The sequence below is a fragment of the Cynocephalus volans genome, chromosome 7 (genome assembly GCF_027409185.1).
Source record: "Cynocephalus volans isolate mCynVol1 chromosome 7, mCynVol1.pri, whole genome shotgun sequence".
In the NCBI taxonomy this organism is placed as follows: domain Eukaryota; kingdom Metazoa; phylum Chordata; class Mammalia; order Dermoptera; family Cynocephalidae; genus Cynocephalus; species Cynocephalus volans.
The window spans coordinates 119,778,472-119,793,143 of record NC_084466.1 but is presented as its reverse complement, the minus strand read 5'-3'; the positions used below and the strand labels follow the sequence as shown (position 1 = coordinate 119,793,143).

General features: G+C 40.3%; 1 protein-coding gene across 1 annotated transcript; it reads right to left on the bottom strand.

The window, feature by feature from the left end:
* Positions 1 to 3,369: 3,369 nt before the first annotated feature.
* On the bottom strand, positions 3,370 to 4,632 carry LOC134381747 (interferon-induced protein with tetratricopeptide repeats 1-like). The gene has a single exon (XM_063101587.1). It carries the CDS (start codon positions 4,615 to 4,617, stop codon positions 3,370 to 3,372), a length of 1,248 nt encoding a protein of 415 aa, XP_062957657.1. The 5' UTR covers positions 4,618 to 4,632.
* Positions 4,633 to 14,672: the final 10,040 nt, after the last annotated feature.

Sequence of the window (14,672 nt, the reverse complement as noted above, 5' to 3'; positions counted from 1 at the left end):
ATAACGGGATCTTCTGATGACATTCAGACGTTGTGGAAAGACCAGTGGAGAACAGGGATCTATATTTCTGTGGAACAAGTCAGACTCTTTTGTCAAACTGGTTACTGTCACACGTTCCCAGCCAGGTGGTTCCACGGACATCTGCAATGGAAGCTCCTAGGACCAGGGTCAGTGGTTGATGCCCAAAGGAACCCCGTAGAGAGCCACTGACAATCTGTGGAAGAATAAGGTTGCAGGTGAGGCTGCAGTTGGCTAGGTCTTCCTCTGTGGGGTTGCGGTAGGCAGAATGGTTCCCTCCGGAGTTTGAGGCATTGGTGTGTAAGGATAAGTGCATGTTGTTTACATCCTCTGGCAGCATTTGTATTACTGCCAAGCGAGACCATAGTGGAGCCTACTCAAATGTACTGACAATTTGATGATCATTACTGTTCACCATCAGGGGTTCAGACAATGGTGTTTGAACTGGTCAGTAGAGGAACGTGTGCACGTAGTCAGAGAATGTGATGGGGCCACTGGGGTCTCTAGTACTTTATGATGTGTGGCTGTTAAAGTCAAAATCGAGGGCTGGCTGGTGAGCTCAGGTGGTTAGAGTGTGGAGTTATAACACGTAGGCCAAGGGTTCGGATCCCCATATCAGTCAGCTGCCAAAAAATAAGATAAAATCGAATCAAAGTTCACATAATTCTTCTGAATTGTTCTCATGTTCCTGCTCTTCCTACTATTTTTTAGACCACCTATACGAAGCCAAAACCAGCAGAGAGTCAGTCAAAACCCATTGACATGTTTAATGACTTTCTGTGAGATCCAGGCTGGTGTAACTCTCCACACGACTAGCAGGAGAAAAGGACCATTTGGAAAACTCTGATATCCTCTTGTGAAGTGTTACAGAGTCATCCTGTAAGTGTCTTTTTCCTGGTTATGCAGGGAGTAGTGCAGCGAGATAAGCTAAAGGACATAGAACAATTTCCCTTTCAGTGAGTGTTCCATGGCAGGGTTATTAACTTCATTGTCTATTCATAATTATCTGGAAAAACTGTAGCCCAGCTGTGCTGTTTCTTCCTTCTCCCGGGCCCTTAACTAGACTATCTTTCCCAAAATCCCTTGTGTTAAGATGTGGTCATATACCTGAGTTGTGGCTAATGGAAAATGGGCAAACATCGTGTGTGCCATTTCCAGGCATAGGCCATGAAACGCCCATGCATGGTCTTCCATGGTCTATCTTCTTTTGTGTGAACACCTGGAAGCAACATATGAAATATGGTATAGTCAAAAGATGGAGGGAGTCTTAGTCCTTGGATCACTGGATGAAAGACAGCCACTTGCCAATCAGGAAAATGAGAAGTAAATCTCTATGTTGCTTGCCAAGTGATATTGCAGGTTTTTTGTATGATAACAGTTTGCATTACCATAACTAATAGAGATGACAAGAAAAAATTAAAATTGTATATACTTTCCCAAATCTCAGATTAGCATCATCTGTTCCAATTCAGACTCTTTACTTTTGTTGAAGTAGACAATACTTTAGTTCTTTAATTATAAAGAGGGAGAATTGCTAAGACACTAAGAGAAAGAGACTTGTCCGAAATATTTTCCATGAGCTTTTAATCCCTGTGGGCCAAAATGCTCATATAGTTTAGATATTAGATATTCCTTTGACTGATCCAGTGTTCTTTCTGATATAGATAAGTGGCTCACTTTGTCTTGAACCACTGGCTGGTCTTGCTTCACTGTAATTGGTGATGGATGATAGAGTGACTACAGCTCGAGCTGGGCATCCTCAGTGACAATCCCTTTCAGCCAAAGACCACCAGGAATACACCTGTAGTTGAGCAAGATGGGTCCATCCCTCATTGCAGTGAAAGAGAACATACACCATGGGGAACGGTGGGGTGTCTCAGTAAGAGGGCGATGGAAAGGATTTATCAGATTTGAGCTTGTGCTAGGTGATTATGGGGAGGGTTTAAGAAGCAGGGCTTTGCTTGGGATTGAATGCTGCCAGGAAGCAGGAATGATTCTATGATTGCATATCTTGAATTGTATCTGGAAAGGGGGAAGACTAGACGGAGACTAAAGGTGTAATTTGTAAAGAAGCAGCAGTCACTCACAGGAGCCAAGCGAAGGGGCTGTTTGTTTATTTTGGGACCCAATTGGACAGTATTCATATTTTTGTCTGTGCTCAGACATGATTACAGAGTGGCCTTGTATTTGGTCTTGATCCATCCTGAACACAGGATGGCACTGTGTGATGTTGATGTTCTGCAAAATTGTTTGTGTGCCACAGAACAGCAGGCCAACTCCCAGATGTCGCGACTGCTCTTCACTTTCTTGTCAGGGAACTACCGTATTACCATTCCAGCAGACAGAGGGGTGTCCTGGCCTTTGTAAGGCCAAAGATTACAGACAAGGCGGATTACCCAGAAAAGGAACATCAGACAGCCTTTTGCACATTCACAGATCATGTATGCAGTATCTCTTAGGAAAAGGGTAGGCTTGAGAAAAGGTATAGTATAAAATCGCCCTTTGTGGAAATTAAAAACCTCTTCCACAACTCATTCAGGGTGGATTTTAGGCATCTTGAGATAAACCACACTGGGCCGTTACCAAGAGAGAAGTTCCTAGAAGCCTGTGCTGGCTCTCTTGACATCTCATCAGCACAGGATATTGTTTAAATCCATGTGTTCTTCCCCAAAGCCACCAAATCTCAAGATTACCTAAATAAAGAGAATGCCAATCCCATTCCCTATGTATACTCTACAGATAGAGGTAGGTAGTAAGATTCCTTAAGGATAATAAGAGCACAGGAATGAAGGGTGGAACCAGCCAGGGTAAGAAAGAAAAGGGAACTAGGCCCAGGCAGGCCTGCTGTGGAAGCCCACATCTGCCTGCAGGGAAGAGAGACTGTTAGGCAACCATCTGGGGATGAGCAAAGCCAGGCCATTAGAAACAACCTCCTAGACATGTGGGTGACAGGACCACCTGATGGTGGGAACTCCCTCACACACGTACACCACCTCACCTATTTTAGAGCTGTGTGCTCTGAGTACAAGATGGTAAAGCTCCATAACAGAACAACAATCCTTATTCTGTCTATGGGTTCAAGGGGACATTTTCCCTTGAGTTTTCCTTCCCTCCTTCCCATCTTGGACAAAGCGAGAGCTAGTAAGACATTCTCCTTTCACTTGCCTTTGTGCACAAAAGATAGTGTTGCTCAGTGGCCACCTGGTGGTAGACTGCCTGGGGTCAAGACTGGGCTTTGCTGTTTATGTGATGTGTGATCCTGGGCTAGTTGGTTCATATGTCTAAGCTACCTGTAAAATCGGGATAGGAATAAGAGATGGAACAGGACATTGCAAGGAAAGCATTTCTCATTTAAGAGCATTCAGTAGTTGTGAGTGTTGCTTTCACAGTGTGGGACAAGTCCCTCCGCGTGGGCAGTCTGTGCTGACCATGAGTGAGAATTTTTTGTCTAGCATTTGACTGTGGTTCTATGTATAGTGCTTTTAAATAGTAGGTAATTGCCTCATTGTCAGATTGCTTGTGACATTGCAGAAAGTAGCCGTAACGATAATGGACCTCCTGCAATAGGCTCTTATTACCATCATGCAGGGTGAGTGCTTTCCTGTACGTGTCCTCAACCTTTTGCTGTTCACCTTGCTCTGTATACATGTTGGCTAAATCCATATACGCTATTGTAAATGTGGGCTTTTTCTGTATAGCAAGTTCAAAATGAAATATGGCTAATCTCATAATTCTGTCTGCATTTTCTTCATCCTCTCTGCTACGTGGCAACTTTGTAGCTTCCTTCATTTCGATCATTTGTTGTCTGTAGCAACACCCTATCTGGTGATGTAGGAAGACGGAGTCGGGTGTTGCCTGCAAGGCTGTTTTTAAGAGCTGAAGAGCTTTATCCAGAGAGCCTTTTTTTCGGTAAAACTTGGCTGCATATCGAAAGACATAAGTCTGTGAGGACTTGTTGGTCAGAGCTTCCTCAATGTACTTTTCTCCTTCAGCTTCTTGTCCTACTTCCTGAAGCTTCAGTGCAAGGAGAACCTTAATATATGCATCTTCTGGACTTAGCCTGATCGCCTGCCTTAGGGGGTGCAAAGAAAACTCCTCCGTGCCTTTTATTGCTGCATTAAAGCCATCCAGGCGATAGGTGGCAATTGCATACCCGGTGCTGAATTCAGCGTTTTCAGGGTCTGCTTCCAGAGCTTTTTCAAAGCAGGCCTTGGCCCGTTCATAATACTGTCCTCCACACTTCAGCAAGGCCCATCCTTCCTCACAGTCCATCTCAGGACACTCCATTCTATAGCGGAAGGGACTTGCCAACCTCTCGCAAGTGCTCTCCACCTTATCCAGGTAAGTCTGGGCTCCTGCCAGTCTTCCCAGGTGGTAGCACACCCAGGCATAGTTGCCCCAGGTCACCAGACTTCTCATGTCCGATTGGTTGGCATGATCTCGCTGGATTAAGTCTTCAGCTTCTTTCAAGCTCTCCAAGGCTTTCTCATTCTGGCCTTTCAGGTGCTTCACATAGGCCAGCATGTTGTGTATTCCCACATTGTACTTGGTGTCTAGGAACTCAATCTCTTCCAAGACCCTGTTTTCTAAATCAGTCATTGCACCGTCTTCAATTAGCAGCCCCCAGGTAAAGTGACATCTCAATTCCTTCAGCCTGTCTTCGACCTGATGATCATCAGCGTTCTTACTGTAAACGTAAAAGCAGTTTTTATTTGTTAGATGAAGAACAGCCAAAAGAAAAACCCAGATAAAACCCCTTGTACTTTCGTTTTTATTCTTGAAGGAACACACTTCCTTTTATTTTCTTTACATTACCTGGATTTTTAAGATACGCATGGACTGTGATTGCAGTTTGCTTGGCCCCATTCTCTGACTCTGGCACTTTCTAGCCAAATCACCATGCTGTGCTTCAGAGTCCCATTTATAAAATGGAGATGACAATATTACTTATCACACTGGGCTTGGAGAGGATTAATAAGCCCATATATATAAAGCCGTTAGAGCATGTTGTGTGCTACATAAGAGTTTTCTATTTTACTATAAATATAAATAGGCTGAGATCAGTTAAAAATGCAGAGCCTTCGGAAGCACTGTTGACTTGAAGACCCTCGTCTGCATATATGCAATAAATTAAGACCACCTAAGAAAGATAATATTTGAACAAAGTTTTTTTTTCTCACTTGTTATTTGGAAATAATTATAGATTCACAGAAATTTGCAAAGACAATGCAGAGATCCAGTGTATCCTTCATCCATTTTCCCCCTATGATCATATTTTACATAGCTATAGTACAATATCAAAATTAGGAAATTGACATTGGTACAACAATGTGTATATAATTCTATGTAATTTGTTCACATGAGTATACCTATGGAACCATCACCTCCATCGATATAGAGAACTACTCTACCACCACATGTTCCTCATGCTATTCCTTTATAATTATACCTGTCACCTCCTCACTGGCACCCCGCAAATATTCCTAGTCCTTGGAAAACTCTATTTCGTTTTCCATCTCTGTAATTTTGTCATTTCAAGAATGTCATATAAATGGAGAATGTCAAACAAAAGGAGAATTCAATACATGAAAATCAACTAATGTAATATACCACGTGAACAGAATGAAGGGAGAAAAATCTCACGATTATTTCAATTGATACAGAAAATATATCTGACCAAATTCAATACTTTAATTATAAAACAATCAACAGACTAGCAATAGAACAAAACTACCTCTACACAATGCATGTCATATATAAAAAACACACATATGAAAGTACAGCTAGCATCACACAAATTGTGAAAGACTGAAACTTTTCTTCAAAGATTAAGAACAAGGTAAGTATGCCCACTCTCACCACTGGAAGTCCTAGTCAGAACAATTAGATAAGAAAGAGAAATAGAAGATGTCCACACTGAAAGGAGTAAGTTAAATGATCTCCATTCACAAATGACATGATCTTATTATGTGCAGAAAAACCTAAAGATTCCACACAAAAACTGTTAGAATTTTGATAAGTAAGTTCAGCAAAGTTGCATGACTCAAAATTAACATGTAACAATTAGTTGTGTTTCTGTACACTAATGAAAACAATCCAAAAAGGAAACTAAGAAAACAATACCATTTACAATAGCATCAAAAAGAATAAAATATTTAGGAATAAATCTAACCAAAGAGGCAAAAGACTTGTACATGAAATAGTACAAAACATTGCTGAAAGAAATTAAAGAAGACACAAATAAATGGAAAGACATCCTGTGTCCATGGTTTGGAAGACTTAATATTGTTAAGATGTCAGTACTACCCAAGGTGATCTATAGATTTAATCCAATCCTTATCAAAATTACTTTTGTGCAGAAATAAAAAAATTCATCCTAAAATTCACATAGAATCTAAGGATTCCCAAATAGCTGAAACATCTTGGAAAAGAAGAACAAAGTTGGATGTCTCACATGTCTTTATTCCAAAACTTCGACGAAGCTACAGTAATGACAACACTGTGGTACTGGCACAAAGACAGACACAGAGACCAATGCAATAGAATAGAAGAGCCCAGAAATAAACCATCACACATATGGTTGTATCAGTCAGCTCAGGCTGCCATAAAATACCGTAGACTTAAGCAACAGAAATTAATTTTCTCACAGTTCTGGAAGATAGAGGTCCCAGATCAAGGAGATGGCCAATTTGATTCCTGGTGAGGACCCTCTCCCTGGCTTGCAGGTGGCCACCTTCTTGCAGCATCCTCACATGGCCTTTCCTTGTCCTTTTGTGGCTGGCTTATTTCACCTAGCATAATGTCTTCAAGGTTTATCCATGTTGTGGCATGTGTCAGAATGTCCTTTCTTTTTAAGGCTGAATAATATGCATACGTACACACACAAACACATATAATATCTTATACATCTATAGTATAATATCAAAATTGGGAAATGTATATTACATTTTCATTTTGTTTCTTTATGCATTGATGGACACTTAAGTTGCTTCTATCTTTTGGCTATTGTGAATAATGTTGATATGAACTTACGCATATGTAAGTCTCTGTTTGAGACATGGAAAGATATCTGGTGTCTCTCTTTTTTTTTTTTTTTTAATTTTATTTTGTCGATATACATTGTGGCTGATTATTGCTCCCCATCACCAAAACCTCCCTCCCTTCCCCCCTCTCCCCCCCAACAATGTCCTTTCTGTTTGCTTGTCGTATCAACTTCAAATAATTGTAGTTATTATATCTTCTTCACCCCCCCCCGGTTTGTGTGTGTGTGTGTGTGTGTGTGTGTGTGTGTGTGTGTGTGTGTGTGTGTGTGTGTGTGTGTGAATTTATATATTAATTTTTAGCTCCCACCAATAAGTGAGAACATGTGGTATTTCTCTTTCTGTGCCTGACTTGTTTCACTTAATATAATTCTCTCAAGGTCCATCCATGTTGTTGCAAATGGCAGTATTTCATTCTTTTTTATAGCTGAGTAGTATTCCATTGTGTAGATGTACCACATTTTCCGTATCCACTCATCCGATGATGGGCATTTGGGCTGGTTCCAACTCTTGGCTATTGTAAAGAGTGCTGCGATAAACATTGGGAAACAGGTATACCTTCGACTTGATGATTTCCATTCCTCTGGGTATATTCCCAACAGTGGGATAGCTGGGTCGTATGGTAGATCTATCCGCAATTGTTTGAGGAACCTCCATACCATTTTCCATAGAGGCTGCACCATTTTGCAGTCCCACCAACAATGTATGAGAGTTCCTTTTTCTCCGCAGCCTCACCAGCATTTATCGTTCATAGTCTTTTGGATTTTAGCCATCCTAACTGGGGTTAGATGGTATCTCAATGTGGTTTTGATTTCCATTTCCCGGATGCTGAGTGATGTTGAGCACTTTTTCATATGTCTGTTAGCCATTTGTATATCTTCCTTAGAGAAATGCCTACTTAGCTCTTTTGCCCATTTTTTAATTGGGTTGCTTGTTTTCTTCTTGTACAGTTGTTTGAGTTCCTTATATATTCTGGATATTAATCCTTTGTCAGATATATATTTTGCAAATATTTTCTCCCACTCTGTTGGTTGTCTTTTAACTCTTTTAATTGTTTCTTTTGCTGTGCAGAAGCTTTTTAGTTTGATATAATCCCATTTGTTTCTTTTTCCTTTGGTTGCCCGTGCTTTTGGGGTCGTATTCATGAAGTCTGTGCCCAGTCCTATTTCCTGAAGTGTTTCTCCTATGTTTTCTTTAAGAAGTTTTATTGTTTCAGGGTGTATATTTAAATCCTTAATCCATTTTGAGTTGATTTTAGTATATGGCGAGAGGTATGGATCTAGTTTCATTCTCCTGCATATGGATATCCAGTTATCCCAGCAGTCTGGTGTCTCTTTTTATTCTAACAAGGACACCAGCCCAATGGGCTTCACTTCTTAAGGCTCGACCCATTAAGGTTCCACCCTTATGACTTCACTTGGCCTTTATTACATTCTTTTAGGCTCTCTCTCCAAATACAATCTCCAAATACAATGTTGGGAGTTAAGGCTTCAACATCTGAATTTGGGGTCAGGGAGACAAAATTTAGTTTAAAACAATGGTGAATGATTTTTGACAAGAGTGCCAAGACTATTTAATGGAGAAAGAGCAGTCTTTTAAACAAATGGTGTGAGGAACCTGGATATCCAGATGCACAAAGATGAAGTTAAACCATTACCTTACACTGCACACAATCATTAACACAAAATGGATCAAAGGCCTAAATGTAAGACCGAAAACTATAAATTTTTAGAAGAAAACATAAGAGAAAATCTTTATGACATTGGTTTTGGCAATGTTTTCTTGCATATCATACCCAAATCACAGGCAACAACTGTAAAAATAGACAAGTTGGACCTCAACAAAATTAAAAACTTTTGTGCGTCATAGGAGATTATCAGCAGAATGATAAGACAACTCACAGAATGAGAGAAAATATTTGCAAATCATGTATCTGATAAGGGATTAATATCTAGAATATATAAAGAATTCCTACAACTCAGCAACAAAAAACCAAACATCTGATCTAAAAATGGGCCAAGCACTTGAATAGATACACAAATGGCCACTAAGCACATCAAAAGATGCTTAACATCACTAATCATTAGGGAAACACAATCCTAGACTACAATGTTATGCCACTTCATGCCCATTAGGATGGCTATTAAAAAAAGTGACAGAAACTAAGTATTGGCGAGGATGTGGAGAAATTGGAATCCTTGTGCACTGTGGGTGTGAATGTAAAATGGGACAGCTGCTGTAGAAAATGCTATGAATCCTCAACAATTAACCTTAGAATTACCACATGATCTAGCAATTCTACTTTAGGAAACCAGTATGTACCCAAAAGAAGTGAAAGCAGGAACTCAAACAGACACTTATATATCCATGTTCATATCAGCATTATTCACAAGAGCCAAAAGATGGAAGCAACCCAAAGGTTCATCAACGGATGAATGGATAAACAAAATATGGTATATACATACAATCGAATATTATTCAGCCTTAAAAATAAAGGATGTTTTGACACATGCTACAACATGGACAAAGTTCAAAGACATTATGCTAAGGGAAATAAGCCAGTGACAAAAGGACTGATACTGTATGATTCCCTTGAGAAGAGGTACCTAGAGTAGTCAAAGTCATAGAGACAGAAAGTGGAATGGTGATTATTAGGGGCTGTCGGGGAGATGGGAATCAGGTGTTAGTGTTCAGTGGGTACAGAGTTTCTATTTGAGAAAATGAAAAAGTTGTGGAGGTATATGGTGATGATCGTTACACGATAAAGTGAGTGTTCTGAATGTCATAGAACTGCACACATAAAAATGGTTAATATGATAAATTTATATTATGCATATTTTACCTTAATAAAACATTTTAAAGCTTATTTATGTGAAGGGTGCTCTAAAAAAGGTGAATAGAAAAATAAAAAGAATGTGGGAATATGTGTAATAGAGATGGAGAAGGTTCTGATTCTGTAACTTTTGCAGATCAGTAATAGTTCAAAAGAACAACAGAAATCTATATGAATAGGTAATTTGTGGAAGAGCAAATAGAAATAGCCAGTAAATATGAAAAAAGATGCTCTAAGTCCCTAGCCAGTAGGGAAATGCAAATTAAAGAAACAGTGGTTTAGTTTTGCCAAACAGATTGGCAAATGTTTAAACGGATGAGGATACAAATTCTGCAACCATGAATCGTTATGGCTTTTATGAAGATCAATCTGATAATAGTCATTAAAATACACGTTTTATTCAACAAAGTAATTCCACTTTTTAGAATCTATGAGGGATCTTCAAAAATTTCATAGAAAAATTTGTGTTATCTTTTAATTTTATTTTTCCAAAAGCTTTTTGAAGTACGTTTGTATTTCCCAGATTAAAAACACCAGTACTTAAGGATATAAGTTCAAGAATGTTCATTACAACATTGTTTTCATTAGCAACAAAATGGAAATGTCAATAGGGAATAGTTAAATAAATTTTGGTATATCAGCACCACAGAATACTATGCAGCTAGGGGACTGCATGAATTAGATCCAAACCAGTAAGAGTTTGAAGGACTTTCATAATATATACTTAATTGAGAAAAGAGAGCTGCAGAGACACATCCAAAACATTATTTTTTATTGCGGAAAGACCCGAGCCCTTAGGTCTATGTTTGTTTGTGATATACAAGTATTGAGAAATGTATGTAAGCACCTTATAGGTCAACAACAAAAAGACAAGCAACCCAGTTTAAAAAATGGGCAAACAACTTGAGTATACCTTTCTCCAAAGAAAAAGAGTCAGGGAGGACCAACAAACACATAAAAATAAATTCAACATCATTAGTGGTCAGAAAAATGCAATTCAAACCATGATGAGGTACCATTTCTCTGCCACTAAGTCGGCTATAGCAACAATTAAAAAAAGGAAAAGAACAAGTGAACAAGTGTCAGCAAGGGTATGGAGAAATTGGAATCCTAATACATTGCTGGTGGGAATGTAAAACGGTGCAACTGCTGTGGAAAACAGTTTGGAGGTCCCTTTGCAAGTTAAATGGAAAAGTACCATATGACCCACTGCTTGGTATATATTTCTGGGTGTACTGCACAGCTGGGTATATACTCAAAATAATTTAAAACAGCTGTTTAAACAAAAACTTGTACACAGATGTTCATTGTTGCACTATTCACAATAGCCAAAAGGTGGAAACAACTCCAATTTTCATCAACTGATGAAGGACAAACAACATGTCGTATATTCATAAGATAGCATATTCTTCAGCCATGAAACGTATGGAGTTCTGATACATGCTACAACATGGATTAATCTTGACAGCATTATGCTAAATGAAAGAAACCAGACCCAAAAGGCCACTGTCATAGTTCTCTCTCTCTCTCTCTCTCTCTGTTTTGTTTTTGTTTTTCTTCATTTGGTCTAAAGATCACTGTCATGAAAGTGCCTACAAACTCTAGCCCTGCTCTCGTGGGGCTCCAGGGGAGGTGATCATGGATATTTACATTGTGCCTTCCATAGGATACTTCTTTATCCTGGTGGATGGCTAATGCCTAAGGGTCTGTCTGACCCATTACCAGGTGTGTCTCTCTTAGGAAACTTATTTATACTGGTGAATGCCCTTGTGGCTCTTGTCTGCCCTGTGTTTAGTTTATTCCTACCAAGATAGCCACTTTCTACGAGAGCCCTGACCTGGAAAGAAGTTAGATTTGGGTGTGTACTGGTCAGATGAGACACAGAGGAAGCAACTGAAAACACACATGAAATAACATGGGCAGTTTATGACTTATAGACCCCAAAGAGAAGAGGGCAGCATCCCTTCCAGGGCCAATGGAAAAGAGAAAGCTGTTGGGGAAACACATGCTGATGGAGTTTGGATGTGTTGTCCCCTCCAAAACTCATGTGGAAATTTGATCCCCCATGTGGCAGTGCTGGAAACTGATGGAGTCATGGGGGCGGATCCCTCATGAATGGATTAATGCTCTCCCTGGGGGAGAGGGGATTAATGAGTGAGTTCTCGCTCTATCAGTTCCTGCGAGAGCTCGTTCCTTAAAAAGACCCTGGCACCTCCTCTCTCTCTCTCTCTCTTGCTTCCTCTCACCATGTGATCTGCTTGTTCCCGCCAGCTGCCTGCTACTTTCCGCCATGAAGAGAAGCAGCCTGAGGCCCGTGCCAGATGCAGCTGTCCCAGAATCGTTAGCCAAATAAATCTCTTTTCCTTATGAATCACGCAGTCTCAGGTGTTTCTGTTATAGCTACCCAAAGGGACTAAACGACATGCTCAATCAACAAGTGGGGAGCAAGGGAAAAAGAGGAAGCTGTGGGACCAAGCCTGTATTGGGGTCCGGGGCACTACATTAGTGGGTTTTCTGTGAAGAGTTTTAGTTGGTGGGTTTATAGCAAGTGGGTCACTGCAGCATATCTGCCCAGTCCATGCAGGGTGCGGGGGTCAGTGGGGCAAGTCACGTAGTCATATCTAGCTATCTCATAAGAAGGTGGTCAACCAGGAGATGGTGGTATCTGGATCAACTACATTGAGGAACTGGGAGGAGGGGGAAGAGAACTAGACACTGTGTCATGGTTGACTAAGCCTTGCTTCTGGTGTGACAATGTTAAAACTAGATTCAAAATAGATGCTGAGGCAACATAAAATCATTAGAATTCACTAAGCCACATACTTTATATGTCCAGTTACATGAAATCTCCAAAACAGGTAAATCCATAGAGGCAGAAAGCAGATGAATGGTTGCTGGGGCCCGGGGAGAAGAGAGAGTAGGGAGTCACTGCTTGATGGGTGTGGGGTTTCTCTTCATAGTGGTAAAAATATTCTTGAACTAGATAGTGGTGATGGTTGAACAACATTGTGAAAATCCTAAATCCCACTAAACTGCCTACTTTAAGATAGTTAAAATGGTAAATTTTATCACGATAAAAAATCATATTCCTAACCTGGATAGAATATTTTTCCTAGTGCATGTTGAAATAAACATAGAAGCTAATTAGTATGCCATCTGAAATGATCTCATAAACCCCCTCTGCCACCCTTTGAGAAACATTGGTTTAAGGTTTCATAAACTATCATTGAATTTAGACACTCTGGTTCATATCTCAGCTCTACCACTTATTGTCTGTGTGATCTTAACATTTTTCAATCTAAGACTCCTTATTGCAAAATCAGGATAATACAAGAGTCCCTGTTCCATAGGTTTCTTTTGAGAATTAAATGTAATAATTTACATACTACTTCTAGAAGCCAGGCTGGCACTTAGCAAGTATTCCGGAAGTGATAGCTACTTCTATAACATTTGTTGTTGTTGTTATTACTTTAATTATCAGTGACAACTCTCCCTGTTTCTAGAGGAGGGTTGATTACAGGCCTGTAATTGTGTAGTGTCTAGAACTTTTGCCCCTTCAAATTTTTGCCCACTGGAGCACTGAGGAAAAATTTTCAAGTCAATATTAATTAATAGTTTTTATAATTTGCTGATATTAGGGATTATTTGAAGGAAGTTTCAGAGAGAACAATATAGAAATTCCCACATTAAGCCCCTTAAGTAAGGTAAATGTGGATGTTCCCAAGCACAGAACTCCAGGCAAGACCCACGGGAAGGAGGAGGTCAGGGATCTGCTGACAGCCTGGATTCCCCAGAGAAGGGGTCGTCTGCTAACTTCAAATCCAGTCAGACTGAGAAGGCCTGACACAGGAGCCCAGCAACACAGAAAGTGAGACCAGAGGCCTACAGAGGAAGGCTGTGAGCTTCTCCTACCACAGCCCCGCAATATTTCCCCCAGGACATCTGAGAAGCCCCTGACTGTGGCTTACACGGCCCTGTGGGACCTGCCTAGTCCCCCTGGTGAGGAGTCAACAGAAAGCCCTGTCTCTACCCAGACAAGCTGTCCATTGATTCCCCGGATCAAACAGAATTGAATCCGGGGGTAAAGAATAACCAAGTTTGGGATCATTTTCTCCCTTCCTGCAAGACTCTTTTCCCATTTTCCTTCTCTTCTTTGGGCTGTAGCATGAGGTGAGCTTCCTCAAGGTGATGCTAACAAAAATAAAAATGCCTGCATTTATAAAACAGTTTATGTGTGTTTGAATGTGCACGCGCATGCACACACACACATTCAGTCCATAAGCAGATACTCATATAGAAAAGTTAGGAAATTTGACCTCACTGAGACCAAACCTGTTGCGATAGTATTTAATTAGCATTTTTTCCAAAACTTTAGACATAATGGCAGAGATGCAGAGAAATCCTTCCCTCCTAGTTGCTGTAAATTAGGCAGCAGTTCTGTAGTGTTTTGTTTAGCCAGATGGGCTCCTCTGAGATCTGGCCAGTCCGTCTCGTGGATTTTCAGATGAGCCCTCCAGAACAGGGCTATGCAAGGGAGCTAAAGAGCAAGTGATGATGTTAGCTATGGGTGTGTCTGTCCAATTAGAAGTTGGAAGCCAAAGTGGAAACTGAAATCGGAAAGTGAAACTAACTGGCAGAGTTCCTGCTCGAGGAAAAAGAAACTTAAAACCGTGATTGCTTTCCTTGTTTTGTTTTGGAAACTAGTTGAGAGGAGGCTGATGAAATTAGTTTTCTTCATGTGCTAATACCTCTTTCCTGGCCATTTAGAAACTTGGGAGCTA

Excerpts from the sequence above, each read along its gene's own strand:
- LOC134381747 (XM_063101587.1), bottom strand. The coding sequence starts at position 4,617 with ATGACTGATTTAGAAAACAGGGTCTTGGAAGAGATTGAGTTCCTAGAC.